This window comes from Pollachius pollachius (assembly GCF_949987615.1).
Source record: "Pollachius pollachius genome assembly, chromosome: 10".
NCBI lineage: Eukaryota > Metazoa > Chordata > Actinopteri > Gadiformes > Gadidae > Pollachius > Pollachius pollachius.
In genome coordinates this window covers 12,866,687-12,884,031 of record NC_136943.1, presented here as the reverse complement: position 1 = coordinate 12,884,031, position 17,345 = coordinate 12,866,687, and the positions used below count along the sequence as shown (strand labels likewise).

The following is a 17,345-nucleotide window of genomic DNA, read 5'->3' as shown; positions in this document are numbered from 1 at the left end:
TGAAATCCTATTGGATATCAGCGATGAGTCACATTGAGTGACACATGGAGCATGTATATAACCCACCTGCATGCCTGTAGAATGAAGTCGTCCTACTCAACCAAGGTAAGCTATGCTATGTTATACAATTACATTTTTTGATTGATCGTTGGTCATATTTATGCAGAATACATATCTCTAGAAAAAAAATTTAAAAAGTAAAAATATCTTTGTGGTAAAATATAAGACAGCAAACATCTATGTATTCCCTTGATCTTTTTGAGTGTCAATATTTCAAAAACAAGACAATTTACTTTACATATCTTCATTACCTTGTTGCATGTTTTGGGATGTAGTCGGTTAATAAATACATTTTCTAATGAATGAGTATTTCATGTTATCCCTTGTCTGTTATCCACTGGCGTCAGGATGATTGTTCCCTCGTGGCTCGCAGTGGCCATATGCTGCCTTACATGGCTTCCAGGTTAGTTCTGCTTTCCTTCATCTCCCCTTACCACTCAAGTTCAGAAGTCATTGACGCAAAAAAACAAATCCCAATACTAATGGCAAAAAATTTCCCAGGTTTGCTCGATGCCAAATCCTTATTGGATGTCATCAACCAGGAGGGTAATTCACATTTTTCCTCCACTCATTTCTCTTATCGTTATAATATATATGTCCCGTCGTCACTGGGTTTAATCTATAATTGACATGTTTGATGTTCTGAATGATCTTATTTTGTCTCACCTGAGTGGACGGTACAACTCGACTTGGACTTTTACCCTCACAGATGTGGTGGGTCCTTCAATCAGCATAGACTCCGCACGGGCCAATGACTTCCTCACCCACTCCAGACCCAAGCGCAACGTGGACCCCAGGTGGTACCGAGGCAACCCTGACTTCCAGTCCTTCTACCGCTACTACAGCAGCATCGGACACACCGAGGGGGTGAGACACGTATTAATGTCCCAATTCCTGTCTTGTAATCTGGTGAATCTCACTGAATATACATTCTATTATTTTGCTACCATGAATGTCCACAGTCCACCTGATTGTAGTGCGCCTGCTGCACCGTCTGGCTCCAATCGCACAACGTGAAGCCAGGGTTCCACTTATTCGTGAAGGCTGATCTGCTTTGTTCCTCCTCTTGTCCTCCTGGCCTGACACGTGGCATCCCCCCCCCCCTACCCGGGCAGCTCTATGAGATCGACAGGCTGAGGATGCTCTACCAGCAGATGCGGAGCCTGGAGCAGGTCTACGGGCCGGACGCCAGCCACTACCAGAACAAGCTGGGCATGCCCGTCGCCCAGTGCGACCCGGCCACCGACAAGAAGTGCAAATACCTCCCGCCTCCCCCGGCCATGAAGGGCCTGGTCCTGCCAGAGGAGCTCCCCGCCACCCCTCCCCCTGGTCCTCCCCCCCCGCCCCCCATGTCCCAGGCGGACGTGCTGTACCTGTGCAACCCCAAGGACCCCCTCTGCAAGCCGCACATCGTGTACCTCCCCACGGGCGCCATACCAGTGCTCTGCGACCCCCGCCACCACCCCACCTGCAAGCTCCAGAAGACCCCGCCGCCTCCCGCGCTGGCCCCCAAGGCGTACGGCCCCCCGCCCCCGTCCACGGTGGTCATCAAGAAGTCCTCCGCCCCCGCCCCCATCCGCTCCTTCAAGGGCATGGAGTACGACTGCGACCCCTACTGGGACCCCGACTGCCTGATCGACCGCCCGCCCCGCCCCGTCCAGGGCGAGGCGGCGCCGGTCCCCCCACCTCAACCCCCCCCGGTGAAGAAGAGGGTCCCCCACCCGTACGCCCTCTACTACCCCAGCGCCTACGACCCCATGGACGACCTGTACGACCAGGCCCGCTTCCAGTACCCGCAGCCCGCCGACCCCGCGGATGAGCCCGTCGAAGACGGCCAGTAGGACTCCAGCCGGCCCCCACCCCCACCACCTGCACCTTCCTGTCTAAACCAAAGACTTCAAATGTTCAAATGATTCAAATATGCTGGCTCAAGACATCAAGCACGCCTGGCCCCTTTCCTGCCAAGTGTACAGTTAGTATCTGTGTTAAAAGGCAGGTAGCCTGTTAATAAAACCTGCACCTCTAATGGCCGTCGTAGTTTATTTTATTTTACATTTTGTAAATCCCACGCTACACACAGTTTAGGAAGACAAGCCCTGCGTAACGAATCTTTTGATTCATTTGGGGAATAAAAAGTTTAAAACACAGTGCTCAGTGAATGGCATTACTCTTTATGTATTTAAGGAGCTTGTGTGAACAGAAATAATTTGTTCTCAAATAATTAGTTCCATACGGCAGGTAAAAAGGGAGACTGTTAAGAGGAAAGGCAGTGATTTACAAGCGCAGGGCCATTATTTTGGCTACTGCAGGGGATTTAACAGCCAGAAAACTGCTGACTAGAAATAGAGACCTAACTACCATCTCCTCTCATCCCTACCCTCCTTTCTCTATTAACCTCCTCCCCTCTCTCCTAACTACTCTTTCCTCTCCTTACTACCCTCCACCTCACTCCTAACTATCACTATCATCTCCTCTCCTTAAATTAAATGTTCTAATGAATCTCTCTCCTCTCCTGACTACCCTGTGTCCTCTCCTAAATATTCTCCTTTCTACTTTCCTCTCCTAGCTTCCTCCTCTCAAACTTTCCTCGCCCCGGGTCGGAATTTCAGGGCCAGCGGGGCTTCAACTTCAAACGCAGGGCAAACACACCACACGACCACAAAGACCACTTAAAAATAAATGGCTACATATCCTTTTCCAAATGTAAACCAGATTCTGTGAAAGCTCACTAAACGTCAGCAAAGGTGTGTGTATACTAGTTGCTTTCAGTTTTATATTTATTTGTGGGTTTGATTTATTCAAAAAAAAGAATATAAGTCCCATGAAAAATCAAGTTATTTATTACATACGAAAACATTCAACATCAACGGAGCAAAGCAAATCAAAGGGGGAGAGGGCTAAAACATTTCTTTTAGGGGATCATGTACATGGGCTTTATCTGAATGTGCACTCAATATAAACCATCCGAAGTGACTTAGATCTCTTTATACCAAGTTGTGTAATACGGTGTGGGGGGGGGGGGGGGGGTATTTTGTTTTCGATGCGCTTGCATTTGGTCAGGAATCCAGTACATTTGTCTGACCTGACCAAAAGAAAAAAAACGAAGAAAAAAGAAAACCAAAAGAAAGGCGAGCAAAAAAGTAAAGATAAACCAGCAGTGCTTGTGAGTTCATGTGTTCTCCGGCTCCTCCCGCCGCTCAGAAGAAGAGTCCTCTCATCCTGCGGCCGATCCCCTGCCGGTCGTATAGCACGTTGAACTTGTTGATGAACTGGTTCATGCTGTTGCACGTCTTGGTGATGGATCCCAAGTAGGCCATGAGGCCCACGTCGTTGCATTGCTGAAAGTAGAGGGGGAGGGGTTCAACGAATCACACTGGCTTCGTAACAGCATGGGAACATCTGGGTGCTGTTCCTTATTACATTGTGTTATATCATCCCATGGGGGTGATAACATAATAATAAATGAAGCATTCAAAAGTAAGTACTCTACAGTTCTCATGTGACCAGTAATAAAAGAACATCTAGAATCTCACCTCTAGAATCATTGAGTTTTTTAAGAGATCATTAAGATTCATATTTCTTCTACAATTCAATAGTTAAAGAATGATGTTATAATATCAATTATTGCATCAATTAATCTCAACACATAGGCATGGCCTAAAGAAAAGAGCAGTTCATATGTGGACTGCTTCCAATGTTGTGTTCGTCATACTACAGAATGATTTAATGCAGGTGTAGTGAATAATACAGAACATTAAAAAAAGCATAATAGATCGCAAAATTGTTCGAAATAATCGCATTCAATTATTTCCCCAAATCGTTCAGCCCTACTTGAAACCACTGGATGGATCTAAAGGCAAATCTCCACCTAGTGGAAAATAAAGCTCAGTCCTGTTTTAACTTCATTACAGCATGCCTTGGCCATATTCCACCGACAGGAGCTTACATCGTAGAAGTCTGTTTTGAATGCGATGGTGCTGAGAACTGGCAGTCGATGGCACAGAGCGTTGGCCTCCCGGAGGATCTCATGGTTAAACGGCACCTCGCCTGGACCAACAGATAGGGAAGAAAAGCTAAATTAATAATAATTAAGTCAAATAAATATTAATAATAATTGTCAGATCCACCAACATGTACAAGGCTTTGGAAGTCAGGGGGGGACTCCCCAAACCCTTTTGTTGTTTGACGAAAGGTACTGTATTTGATCCCCAAATGGAGCAAGCATCCCCAACCCATACTGTTCATACCCGTAATTCCCTGTACATCCCTTTTGATGGCTGCATCTGGGATCTCCTGAAAGACTAAAGAGTACACTCTCATAGATGATCTCACCCGCATCCACCGCCTTCACATACTCCAGGATGATCCTCACTCGGCTGTGTAGCATCTTGATGGCACTGTGCTGCGCGATGAGGTGTTCAGCCACTGTGGAGACAGAGGAGGAGAGCTCACACCGTAGACTCCACACTGACACGACTCACCGGCTCATGGTAGTAATACTGTGCTGTCAAGTATGATCCAACGAAATAGGTTGGATGTTGGCCAGCCCATTGTTCGAGGATCGGGTCTCTACAAATAAAAAAAGATACCCATCGAAGGATTGGTCACCTTTAACCCCAAAGTTATGGAGGTGTGTGAGTGGGTCGAAATAAGAGCAAAAATGACACGGCTGTGCGTCTACTGCACTGAACTTTGAGGATGTCCAATGTCAGCGAGAGAGAGGGCGAGATCCATCCTTACCGGTGGAGTTTTCGCCTGTGCCCGTGGCGGTCATGCGAGCCACATGGTCGACGCCGATCCTCTCCGCCTCCTCAGTGGCCAGCGTGTAGGTGAGCTCCGCAAACAACATGGTGGCCTGGGAGCAAATCAATCAGCAGCGACCATGTTTAGGTTTTTTGTGGGAATCCATATTCTGTTATAAGTCCAATTGCTGTAATACGTGAACCCATTTGATACTAATGCAGCCCTCACACACAAACACCCTTAACTGTTTACACATGTCTAGCTTCATAAATGTGTCTGGCAGAATTACATTTCAGTACAGAGTTGAGTCCTCACCTCGCCATTGATTATGTCGATCACTGATTCGAAAACTGTAACAGGAAGCTGCAAAATCAAATAAAAGGCAATGTTATCTTTTCCCCAAAGCGGAACTGTAATACATAACGCTTTCACACAGAGGCTCTGGAGAAAAACATATGGCTGGACTCACATCTGTGTGTTTGGTCAACGGGTTGAGTTTCAGGAACAGAGGACTCTCAATGATCTCACAGACCTGCCACACGGGAAAGTAGCAGCCAGATTAATGTAAACAGTAACAAGAACAATATGTTATACGGTTCGACCCAATGTGTTTGCTCCTCAGCATACCTGCTTATGAATATGGATGTCAGCTTGGTCTGGTGGACCTCCTGTAGTGTACCAGCCCAGGAACTCCATCTCTTTGAACACCTGCTTGACTGTGAAGGATATGAGGGAATATTACAATAGGAACATGATATTATTCAGAGCAAAGCTCATACAGCTAAGTGTCTATGTATTTAGGAGCTCCTCAATATGCTAGTTTACATTTGGGGAGGCAGAGGGAAGGTAAACAACACACTGAGAAAAGAGCTGCACGTCTGATGCATAGAGGAAAAGGTTACAAGAAGATAACCGGAAAAATTAACAAACAGACATGGCCTGGATGACTAATTCAGTGTAAGGTTGTTTTCCTCTCACATTGTTCTTCCTTGGTGTAGTAGTACTCTTTGTCGATATGTGCTCGCTCGTCTACGGTGTGGGAGAGCAGCTCGAAGGAGTTCATCACCTCAATGTTTCTACCTTCCTGTTTCCCAATCAGGGCTCCAATCACTGCAACAAATCATATACTCGGTTAGCAAACACGACTTTGAATTATGTTGAATTAAAAGGATTCAAGCCATAACTTGCTTGGTTTGCAGTTTGTCAAGATAACATCACATATCTTACTGCTCATGGGCACTATTTCAGTGAGGCGGGGAACAGTGAATTATACAGTACCCTGCATCGGCCGCCCCTCCTGTGAGCGAATCCGTATCCAGTGATCTGATATATTGAGGATGACGAGTGGATGCAAGGCAACAGACACGCTGCCGGTGACCCCAGAGGCCATGACGCTGGGGCTGGCTGCGTTCACACGAACAAAAAAGGAAGATGAGCACCAAAACTTGACAATACCGCCCTGGTTCCAATTCAATACAAGTTCGTGACTTTACAAAGTGGTTAAAGGAGAATGTGCTAGTGGCTGTTACAATGTATACGAGTTGTTTCTCCGATCATGATCAATAGTGTTGCTGTGTGGGACATCATTTAATGAATACTCCACTGAGACACGCCAGTGACTGATGACTTTGTTGACAGTTATGATTTTATGCTAGCTCACAGGGTGGTGTATGTGTACGTGTGTGTTAGCGCGCTTATTGTACAGATCCCTAGTGTAGGATCTATGAACGCCAAATGCGAAACATCCAAAGGAATATTTAACACCATATTTGCTAGCATATTTTTGTATGTTAGGCCCTGAAGAGGTATTAATAGACACATACCGGCGCCGTCCACCTCCATCCCTCCACCATTGCTCGTCGCCATCTTGTCCGATGAACCACGCATGCGCGCTGGGTTCTTCCTCCCCTAGTAGAAAACCATCCGGGGGTAGCGCTGTTGCTGCTGATGTTATCAACAAACCACTATTGGGAACGATTATCGCGATCATGTCAGGTTCCTGTGGAGGAACATGGCAGATTTTAAAGTATAGTGTTTTCATTAGCATCATATATTTGGGATAATAATGGCATTTGTGAGTCGGTTTTCAGACTAGGTACTGTTGTCGCGCTGACAAGTCTTTCTTCAGGGTTTGTGATCGTACGCAACGGCGGTGCGTCGGGTTATTTCTTCCGTGTACAAGAGTTTGTTTACAAAATGGAAGATTTTCGAGTCTGGAACCTGGATTACTTCCCCGAGAATATTTTAATTGATATTTTATCGTATTTAGGTGTGCGAGAGCTGGTCAGAGCGGGAAGGTAACGTGAGCTGTACCCATTGTTTCGGAGCGTACCTATCTTCTTGTTACATATCGTATTCAAACACAGTAACCCTCTATGTTGTCACTCATATCATTTGATTATATATTTCGTGACTCTTTTTCAGGGTGTGTGAAAGATGGAAACGTCTTGTGAAAGACCAGAGATTGTGGAGACTTGTTGATCTCACTGCCTGGAAAGGGGTACGAAGGCATTTGTTTTCACTGACTGTGTTTGACTATTTGGTTGTACTGCCAACAACATAAAGCCCACGAGACGAATTAACAACGTGTACGGGTTATGCATCTGATGTCAATCAATATTTACTTATTATCCATGATCTTATTAACAATTAATTTACAGGAATCATAAAGGTATTAGTTGTCAAAAGTTAAAATATTGCGTTTTCTTTTGTCTACTGTTATGTTGTCGTTCTTCACCCCATCTATTATCCTTGCTGCTCATTGTTGGTCAGGTGACATCCCGCATCCTCTGGGTTCTACTACGCCAGTACCTCGGCTGTGGGCTACGGTGCCTGCGGTTGCGTGGCTTGCTGCTTTCAGCAAGGGGAGGCGTCTTTTTATCCAAGTCCTGGCTCAGAGCTTTGACCCTCAAGTGCCCACGCCTGCGCAAACTCTACCTGCTGCACACAGACCTCAGAGGCTTGCCCAGCTGCCGCCTCCTCCCACCAACGTTGCAGGTGCTGGAGCTGCGTGGCTGCGAGCTGCCCCCCAGCTTCTTCAACCAGACCCCTGGTAGTGAGTCACCGGGTCATGGCGGCGCACCCTCCAATGTCGGCGCCCAGCTACCAGAACAGAGCACAGCAGGAAAACGAACGGGCTCCTCGTCAGGGGTCAGCATCGAGCGACTGGTCCTCAACAACGTGCCGTCCTTCACCGACCAGCACCTCCAGAGCCTGACCTCCTGGGAAAGGCTGAGTCGCCTGGAGTTGCGCGACACTTTCCGCGTGACGGCCAACGGTCTGCGGAGCTGTGCGGCCAAACACTCTGGATCGGGCCTGGAGGGGCTGTCCAAGCTCAAGTTTTTAGAGATAGGTATCACCGGGAGGCAGGGCTACCAGCTACAAATGGCCTCACTGGGTCTGGGGTCTGGCTGGCTGGGGCTGGAGGAGCTGAGCCTGGGGGGCAAGGAGGTGGGGCCGGGTCTGCTGTGCGCCAGCCGTCTCAAAGACCTCCACAGCCTGTGCTTGTGGGCGTGCACTCTCAGCGAGATGCAGGTACTGAGGAGTTGCAGGATGATCCGTCAGCTGCGCAAGTTAGAGTTCCTGGAAGTTTTCTTCCAACCAAAGCAGGCCCCGCCGCGGGTGGACGGGGAGGGCAGCGACCAGGAGGAGGAGGAGAGGGACAGTGGGGAGGCGGCAGGTGCGAACGATGAAGAGGACGGCCATAAGAGACAAGACGGGAACGACCCCATTCCCCGATTGCAGCGGTCGTTAGCTGCCCTGTTGCCACACTGTACGCTAGTGTTCACCAACTGTTCTGTTCAAATAAATTCTGACTAGGATGTGACTTTGTTATGTACTCGGCCAATTGACCATGTTCTTTTCTCTTTAGCCTTAACTCCATTGTATCTACACAGTCTCTATGTTTTATTAACACAACATTCACAACATGCAGACTGGAAGCTGCTACTAGCTAAAGCCACAACTAGCAGATGTTAGCTACTGAGATGAAGGGTATACTGTTTGTAATGTTCCACCTATTTCCTGTTTCTTCCATTTGTAAACAACCAAAGCTTGAGCTCCAGTGATCACATAAACATGGTAATATGACCAACCCTAATGAGGTCCTATTGTTTTCCTTTTGTATTTGTTATAGCTGTGCCTGGGCATATTGGTAACATGCTGAATATGAATATTTAAGATTTAAAATCTGTTTCGTTAAGTTAAGCACATTAGTGTATCATCATTACTGTATCCAATATAGTTATTATTTTAAATATGAAAAAATAAATCCTTGGAACACCATTTTCTGTGGAAGTTTATTCCTATTTTGAATAAACCAACGCTCAACATTTAAGTATAAATAAATAGTTATTTTGTATAGCGTTATATTTATTGTTGCTCAATGAAACCCAAACACAAAAGAATCATGCATATATTGTTTTACATTGCACTTAAAAAATAATAAATGAAATAAATAATACAGAACAAAGTTACTTAAAACTGAAACAAAAAACAAATAGATAACTGTTTGATTCATAATTAATTTCAGTTCCTTAGAGAAAAGGAAAATATTCATTCGAATTTGAATTAATTTTTTCACGGCCTAAAATCTAAGATAGAGTGGCCAAGTCACGGCTCTTCCGGTAGAGCCTATGAGATCAAAAATATGAATGGGTTTCAATGGAGAGAAGATTTTTAGTTTTCTTTGCATGAAAAATTATCATTTAAATCCACAAACAACATATGTGTAATCCGGGGCATATAAAGACTGGGACCAGAAAATAATTACTTTCTCTCCATTGAAACCCATTCATATTTTTCGATCTCATAGGTCCCATGGCCTCTACCGGAAAAGGGGGTGACTTCGCCACTCTATGCAGCATCACAAGTTCCGAAGATTGGTCCTATTTTGACCAATGAGCATCCTCTGTACAGCGCGTCGAGACCACCAAGCCAATCAGGAGCAAGGTATTTTTTAAACGTTGGCCGCGGTGGACATTCAAAATACTGACATAGTTTAGGTTGTGCAGCGCTCCTACAACTGTGGCATTGACATTATTCAAAATGTCCAAGGTAACGCATTTACTTGATACATTATATAACTTTATTAAGAATGGACATTTTCATCAATCTTCAGATACTCTTCCGTTTAAACTGCAGTGTTATTTTTCACGTTTATCTTTGATCTTGTGAATAGCTTAGCTTAGCTATAAGGTCTTCCGTCTTATTATAATCTAAAATAAAATAAAAACGCTACTTGCCTGACATTGCTTGTAAATCTAAACGTGTCGGTAACTCACTTAATTTCGCTAAAAGATTCTAGTTCACGGCGGATTATCATTCATTAAATAGTAGCTAACGTTGCCTGTACAGCTAGCGGCTGTGTGCCAGACTTCTTATTCATGTGTCTTAATTTATCTTTAGCAGTATGGACAACCTTAGGCGAAAACAACTGGTCATTGATTTCTAAGAGGTTAACTATTTCCGTGTTAAAATGATTTATGATTAGTGATTAATGGACTGGGACTAAAATCCGTCGTTGTGTTCTGCTTTTTTGCAGAACAAGGAGAACGCCGATCCCAAAGTCTCCCAAAGACAAGTAGGTTATCCACTTCCTCTCAGACTCAACAACACAGTGACCGCTTATTGAACGAATATTCATTCACTCTTATTAATCATTTAAGCATTTGATGTGATAGTGAATGAATCGATAATGGTGTCTTTCCAAATATCAGTTCACAGCCCTGAGTTCATCAGTTGGTCCACAGCGTGTTCAAGTCAATCCACGGCCAGAGACCTCTGCAGTCATGGGTACTTTGACACCTTCTAATGTCATTTATAGTTGAAAAATGTGTTGATCAACATATTTTTCTAAATAGATCCTTTTTTTTTTTTTTTTCAAGGACCAGTAAGAGAGCCTGTCTACTCATCGACTACGCCTCCCCTAAGGTAAGAATTCTTTGTTATTGTATAGGGTCGTTATATGCAAGTTTTTGTTTGATACTCTTCGATAATGAGAAATCTATAGCGTAATGTAGTCCTAAATCCAAGTAAACAAATCATAGCTCAGGATAATAAACTGTTGGGCACCATCTCGCATGATAAATGCTTTTGCAGTTTCAAACAAATGTCTATCCATATGACAGAATAATTTAAGGATTAATGACTAAACAATGACCAAAAAACTTTCCATGGCTTTTATGATTCCAAAATAGTCATTTAGATGTGGTGTTGTGAGGTGCAAGCCCTATTGTTCACTTTGTGAAGAAGGGCTTTACTTCTCATTTGTATTTCTATATAGCATGTTAAGCTCTCTTGCTGAACCTCAGATGTTTATGTTTTGTAACGCATATTAAAATCCCTTCTTGGTTTCATCTGAATGTCAGTATTAAGAACTTTGACATCGGTCGACCGCTGGGCAAGGGCAAGTTTGGAAACGTCTATATGGCACGAGAGAAGAAGACGAAAGCAGTGATTGCACTGAAGTGTCTGTTCAAGTCCCAGATGGAGAAGGAGGGCGTGGAGCACCAGCTGAGGAGAGAGATCGAGATCCAGGCCCACCTCAAGTAGGTGGCTATGAAATAAGTCCAGTTTTTAATGGTAATACTGTTTGATGATCTTATAATAAGATGTAAGTTGTATATTGGAACTTGTTTTTTATGAACATCTATACTGTACCAACGGCAATATATTTTTGTTTCTTTCTTCTGACATGCTTAATTATTGTAAGTCGCTTTGAATGAAAGCGTCTGCTTAATGCCCTAAATCTATTATGACATATTTTCTCCATTTACTTAAAACTGCCCAAACATTGTGAAGTATTTATAACCAAAGATTCTGATATTCTACTATCTGTTTTAGGCATCCCAACATCCTTCGCTTTTACAACTACTTCCACGATCGCAAGCGAGTCTTCCTGATCCTGGAGTACGCCCCACGTGGCGAGCTGTACAAGGAGCTCCAGAAGTGTGGACGATTTGACGACCAGCGCACCGCCACGGTATGGGGGTCCACTATTCATCTATTTTTATATTTATTGTCTGTTTATTGTGATTGTAACATGATGTTGAGGGTTGGAAAATGTCATTAGTCTGTTTTCTTTGGGATCATGAGACAAACGGCTTCACTGGCTCTGTTGTACTGGGTTGAAATGGTTTGAAGTAGAAGAAGTAACCAAGTGTGGGTACACAAATGAATCCCCCCTGAACATTACTGACGGCCATGAGCACTGTAAACATTCAGTGGTGAAGCTCTGTAATCAATGCCTGATTTAAAGTGCTTTCGTTGAAGCAAACTTTGTATTTTATGTTGAAAATATTGAATTTGATGTTTTAGTGTTCTCTAACCTCCTTTCTTAGGCATGCAATGGTAAGGGAAAAAAATACAGAACTGCACATCCAGACTTTGAAAAGCAGTTGGACAACATAAAATGTATGATTACTGTAAAATTACTTTGAACTGCAGTACTGGAGTTAAAACCAGTTGTTAGCGAAATGTATTTTTGTATAATTTTCCAGTGTGTTTATGTTTTAGTACATGGAGGAGATATCCGATGCGCTGTTGTACTGCCATGAGAAAAAGGTGATTCATCGGGACATCAAGCCTGAGAATCTCCTTCTCGGCTTCCGTGGAGAGCTGAAGATCGCAGACTTCGGCTGGTCGGTTCACGCGCCATCACTGAGGTGAGTTGACTGCACTCCCACATGAGCATTGTGTCTGATCAACCAAAAGGTGGATGAAATCTACACCTTAAAGGACACAAACCGTTAAACTCAAAATCTGTTACATGACACAAAACAATCTTAGTTAGTAGTCTCACAAGTCCGATGTTGGATCAGGCGTGGGCAATACGTTTTCGGGGTCCACATAACCGTGCGTTCACACCAAACGCGACTGGGCGATGATATTCCATACAAAGTAAACATAGAGACGCGTATCAGGCGACCTTTGTAGCTAGAAAAACCTGCAGCAATATTTGAAATGTGGCGCGACATGAACGCCCTGGTACAGGGGCAAGCGCGTTCACGAGGATTTAGTAGCGTGACACGACACGTCGCTCGAGTTGAAATATTTGAACTTTTTCCGCGCCGTGTGATGACAGCCAATCAGCAGTCACTCCCTGAGTGACATAGCATGAAACCATATAATCGGCCAACCGTTCTCTGCAGTGCAGTCCGGAGTGAACCGCAGCATGGCGGAGAAGTGGTTGTTGCCATTTGCGACTCCCGGAGCTCTATATATAATAGTATATAAATATCATATAATATCGCGGACAAAAGCTGTGTGCGCCTCCGGATGACATTATGAATAGAATGCGTTGGGTTCTCCGATGTCTCCGGTACTTCCACAACAACTCAACTTCCTCATACAAGCGCGACTAAAGTCGCTTGATAAAACTTGCACAAATCACTACCACGACGGCTTATGACTTGTCGCGCATCCAGACTCGGGTGTGAACTAGGCCTGCATGATGAATCGTTATAAAATCGCGATCTCGATTCGCCCCTGTGTGGATTTAAGTTTTGAATTAGAATCGTGCAGGCCTAGTGTGAACACGCAGTAAGAGATTCCGAATGCCTTTTAGTGCAGAGGAAATTCTGTCATGTCTTAAATATTAGTTTGGATTATAGAAAATATATGGCTGTATCTCTTATGAAGCCTTTATAATTAGGTCACTACAAATTGTCTGACTAAAATCATTGTATTTAATTCATCATGTACACAACATGACATACAGATTGTACAGTTGGTTTAAAAAGGTGAAAAACAAGTGCACTGAACAGGTGTATTGATGAGGTTAATGATAAGGTTGATTAGATGTCTTGTTATTGGAAAGTATTTGTAAACCCTCTGATGTTGTTTTGACGAGAACCAATGGAAGCAGAAAACAGCGTATTCTAGAAAAAGCATTTAGTTGAGTCAGAAAACAAGGTGGCAGGAATATCTCTCATAGGCGGCTGATTAGCGGGCATCTTGGTTTTATGGAGAACTCTGATGCAGTAAATTTGCAAAGAAAGGGACTCGTTGTGATGCTGTAGTGCTCGCTCCATGGGCGGAGGACGATTGTCCCACAGCGGCTGCCGGAGTTAGTTGTTTTCTGACTCGGTGTGTTGAAGGTGCGGTTTTTCTAACCATCCGGAACGTTCAGATGCCTAAGCATTGATGTTGTGTTCCCCCCTCCCCTTACAAGTACTTAATTTCGAGCATAAAAGGAATTTCGCTTCCTCCTTGTCCTTGCACGGCCAGCCATCCTTTCAAGCAACCAAGATGTCAGTGTTGCAAGCCTCACCCCAATAATTCCTGTGGCAAGTACTTTAGTAACACTGAGCTTGCCTGAGCAGGGACTGTTTGGCGGGTACAATAATAAAGTCTCTTGTCAGTTTTCTGTGCCGTCACCCCCCCAGAAGTTCTGCTACCAAACGGACCTGCTGGGGCTAGTGAATTTAATTCCCAGTTGCTATATTTTTTAGTTTGTCTTTTAGTAAAGGGACAAGATGCGCTCGCAGATGGGAAATGGGGTTTGCCACAGCAGAAATACAGTGATTAGAATTGAACAGATGCAGCTTTAACAATCGGAAGCTCCTTGAGTGTTATTTGTTCTCAAACCCACGTCCTCTTTGTGTTGCGAAGGCGCCGGACGATGTGCGGTACCCTGGACTACCTGCCCCCAGAGATGGTGGAGGGCCACTCTCACGACGAGAAGGTGGACCTGTGGTGCATCGGCGTCCTCTGCTACGAGTGTTTGGTCGGCAACCCCCCCTTTGAGACCGGCAGCCACTCGGAGACGTACACCAGAATCACCAAGGTGGGACCTCATACAGATGTTGTAGAGGGACACGGCCGGAATGTTTGAGCATGCCACTGTTGACGGTTCAAATGAACATTTTGGAAGTGAAATGAATGTCTGAAATAATGGTGAGAATCGTTTTTTGGGCAGGTACTTCACATTATGAAGGTCTAATGAGTATCTTTTCTTGATGCACTAAAAAGGAAAAGCGAAAATACAAAAGATTAATTGTATGAAATATAAAAATATCAGTAAGCGTGGGTCCGGGGAGGTCTGTTTGTAAGGCTTACTGCTGTATTGGCTGTTATTTTGGTGTGATGTTTGGGTAATGGTTCACCCCCAGCTCCCTCTGGGTTATGGCGCGTTTCCACCGGAGGGTCGGTTCAGCCTGAAATGGTGCGGCATTGGGTTGTGTTCCATCGCCAAAAGTGGGCGTGAGCCGTACTCGTCTCCAGTACTCCTCCGTTGGGGTACTGAGACACCTGAAAGGGTGCCGGCAAGTTCGAGCTACACACACCGTCGGTTGATTGGTCGATATAATCCAATTCCTTGCGACAGAGGGATAATAACAAACACATTACCTGCGAGGTATTTCTGGCCAACGGCGAAAGCTTTGATAATTGAAGAAATTGTTGCATAAAAGTTTACCGTCCTGCTTGGACGTCATTCATTGTTGCTCTTTGTTCATTGTGCGTGTTCTTCTTTTTCCTTGGATTCATTAGCAGGCTGCACTATGTCGGGCTGCTATGAAATCAGGATGCTTACATAGCTGCCGCAGCTATCGCCTTACGGCTTAAACCCCGCCCTACCATAAGGCTACTGTCTGCGGTGGAAACGCCAGCCGTAACTAAGCTGGGCTATATCGCGCCCTCACTACTGGGCTGAGGTGTGCTGGGTCCAAAGCGTACCCGTCGGTGAAAAGCGTCATTAGAATGTAGAGCCCTAACCCCTTTGCGGTACCTTGGAAATCCAGAGAGCACAACTTGTAATTGCTCAGTGAGTCACTCTAGGAATGAGCAATATACTCATTCCCCGATCCCCCGAATATGAACATTAAACAATCGCATAAGTGTATCTGATATAGGCGGGCCAGAAGCTTTGGTGTTTTACCGACCGGATACGGCAAGAGTCTAATCTATTGGTTAGCTCTGCTGGTAGCTTAGAGTATGGGGCTCTGGATACGTCAACCCTTGTATTCTGATTGGTCTGAAGTGTTATCCAATTGCGTGCATTGATATTTTCAAATGCATGCTTGGTGCCGCCCCACAAGTTTGGCTGTTTTCATAACTCGTTGCCAGACCCTACAGCTTCTAAGATGTGGGTCTGGATTTCCAGGCTACCTTTGCCGTGTAATGAATATGAGATGTATTTCCATGCAGACGTTTCAAAGTAGCGAAGCTACCCATTGCTAACGTCCCACTCTGCGTTCCTCAGGTGGACCTGAAGTTCCCTAAGGTGGTGTCTGAGGGAGCAAAGGACCTGATCTCCAAGCTGCTCCGCCACAACCCAATCAACCGGCTGCCCCTGCGGGATGTCCTAGAACACCCGTATGTGAAGACCAACTCTCGCAGGGTCCTCCCCCCTGTGTGCAATGCCGTGAAACACTGAAGCCGCGAGGCGGCGCACTCCCTCACAACCTCTCGGCCTTGTGACTGAACTGGCTGCTCCGTCGGTGTATCTCTGGAGCGACTCAAGGCCAGTGAAGATTGGTTTTATCCTCTGTTTTACTGCTGCGGACGTCACACTGCCAAAGATTCTGCGAATATTTCATCCTAAGGGGGTTGGTGGACCACTTGGGTGGGCTATACTGTACAGTTTTTCTTTGTCCTGATTTCTTTCCTTTTTTCCCCTTTGGTATTTTCTGATGGATGTGATTTCCTTTGGTGCTAACAAATTTGTTGCACTGTTATGAGTGGAACGGGTTCTTAGGTTCTTGAGTGTGTATATCTTTCAAGTGTATTTTGTGAACCTACACCTATCTTTAGGGATTTTAAACTATTAAATCTTTTTACTACAGAAATTTGTTACAATTATTTTTGTGCACTTTGTTTTAAATCATCCGTTGGCTATTAGTGAGTGAAATGCTCTGTGCGAATATGTTTAGAGTGGAATGTGCCGGCTTTGGTATGAGCCCATTTAGATTTGACACTGATCCTGGTTGATTTCTTATCAAGCAAGGGATTTAATCCCTGATAGGTTTAGGGAATCCATGAGGCCTGTCAATCACAGGTTCATAGCTGCAACACTTGTCAATGGTGGAGATAAAAAAACAAGCGGTAGCCATGAAGTCCTGCTTATCTTATTCTGAGAGGACTTGAGAGTTTTAGTGCTGCAAATCCTTAATATGATGTTTACTAATGAGAACTTTGATTTGCCATGTTTCGCATGAGAAGCACTGAGGCAGTTTCCAACGCAATGTGCTACACAAGGGTGTAGCACAAAGATTCGGCCCTTTACAAAAGCAGTCTATGTGGGTCCTCTTGATCCATTTATCTCACACTTCTAAAGAATAGGGCAAACAATTGTACACATTAATCTGTGGGTTTTAGGGTGACACTGAACTGTTCATACCACATTAAGTAATCAGTGATGTGTGTTCTGCTCACTTTGAAATCTTACATTTAAAGCATAAGGAATCCTACAATTACTTTCATGATCAATGAGCTTTTTGAGTAGACCATCATGCTTAAAGGAGTGATTTTTATGCCAGGTTTGAATGGGATTAACCATTACAAGAAATCCAAATCCGAAAATCCGCCCTTTCCTGTGTTTT

At 44.6% G+C, this 17,345-nt stretch overlaps 4 protein-coding genes across 4 annotated transcripts; 3 read left to right on the top strand and 1 right to left on the bottom strand.

Moving 5' to 3' along the window:
- Window positions 1–408: 408 nt before the first annotated feature.
- and4 (actinodin4) lies at window positions 409–2,072 on the top strand (the record flags this gene model as incomplete). The annotated part of the gene is made up of 4 exons (XM_079744300.1): window positions 409–463; window positions 562–606; window positions 770–927; window positions 1,176–2,072. 4 exons carry the CDS (start codon window positions 409–411, stop codon window positions 1,899–1,901), a joined length of 984 nt encoding a protein of 327 aa, XP_079600426.1. The 3' UTR covers window positions 1,902–2,072.
- An 812-nt stretch (window positions 2,073–2,884) lies between these two features.
- cops6 (COP9 signalosome subunit 6) lies at window positions 2,885–6,690 on the bottom strand (the record flags this gene model as incomplete). Its single annotated transcript, XM_079745521.1, has 10 exons — window positions 2,885–3,398; window positions 4,007–4,107; window positions 4,393–4,485; window positions 4,801–4,915; window positions 5,119–5,166; window positions 5,273–5,335; window positions 5,431–5,519; window positions 5,782–5,913; window positions 6,082–6,207; window positions 6,627–6,690. The coding sequence occupies 10 exons, from the start codon at window positions 6,688–6,690 to the stop codon at window positions 3,258–3,260; spliced, it is 972 nt and encodes a 323-aa protein (XP_079601647.1). The 3' UTR covers window positions 2,885–3,257.
- A 44-nt stretch (window positions 6,691–6,734) lies between these two features.
- On the top strand, window positions 6,735–9,073 carry LOC307081850 (F-box/LRR-repeat protein 12). Its single transcript, XM_079745199.1, has 3 exons — window positions 6,735–7,100; window positions 7,228–7,303; window positions 7,576–9,073. Exons 1-3 carry the CDS (start codon window positions 7,000–7,002, stop codon window positions 8,620–8,622), a joined length of 1,224 nt encoding a protein of 407 aa, XP_079601325.1. The 5' UTR covers window positions 6,735–6,999; the 3' UTR covers window positions 8,623–9,073.
- Window positions 9,074–9,777: 704 nt separating this feature from the next.
- aurkb (aurora kinase B) lies at window positions 9,778–16,586 on the top strand. Its single transcript, XM_079744554.1, has 9 exons — window positions 9,778–9,858; window positions 10,346–10,384; window positions 10,521–10,596; window positions 10,689–10,734; window positions 11,172–11,351; window positions 11,647–11,785; window positions 12,319–12,467; window positions 14,416–14,590; window positions 16,007–16,586. The coding sequence occupies exons 1-9, from the start codon at window positions 9,850–9,852 to the stop codon at window positions 16,178–16,180; spliced, it is 987 nt and encodes a 328-aa protein (XP_079600680.1). The 5' UTR covers window positions 9,778–9,849; the 3' UTR covers window positions 16,181–16,586.
- Window positions 16,587–17,345: the final 759 nt, after the last annotated feature.

What these genes read in the sequence shown, in the direction of transcription:
- aurkb (XM_079744554.1), top strand. An exon ending in ACGACCAGCGCACCGCCACG is followed by an intron (nt 11,786 to 12,318) that starts GTATGGGGGTCC and finishes TTTATGTTTTAG; the next exon opens with TACATGGAGGAGATATCCGA. An exon ending in CGTACACCAGAATCACCAAG is followed by an intron (nt 14,591 to 16,006) that starts GTGGGACCTCAT and finishes TGCGTTCCTCAG; the next exon opens with GTGGACCTGAAGTTCCCTAA.
- LOC307081850 (XM_079745199.1), top strand. Translation starts at nt 7,000, where the DNA reads ATGGAAGATTTTCGAGTCTGGAACCTGGATTACTTCCCCGAGAATATT. An exon ending in GAGCTGGTCAGAGCGGGAAG is followed by an intron (nt 7,101 to 7,227) that starts GTAACGTGAGCT and finishes ACTCTTTTTCAG; the next exon opens with GGTGTGTGAAAGATGGAAAC. An exon ending in ATCTCACTGCCTGGAAAGGG is followed by an intron (nt 7,304 to 7,575) that starts GTACGAAGGCAT and finishes ATTGTTGGTCAG; the next exon opens with GTGACATCCCGCATCCTCTG.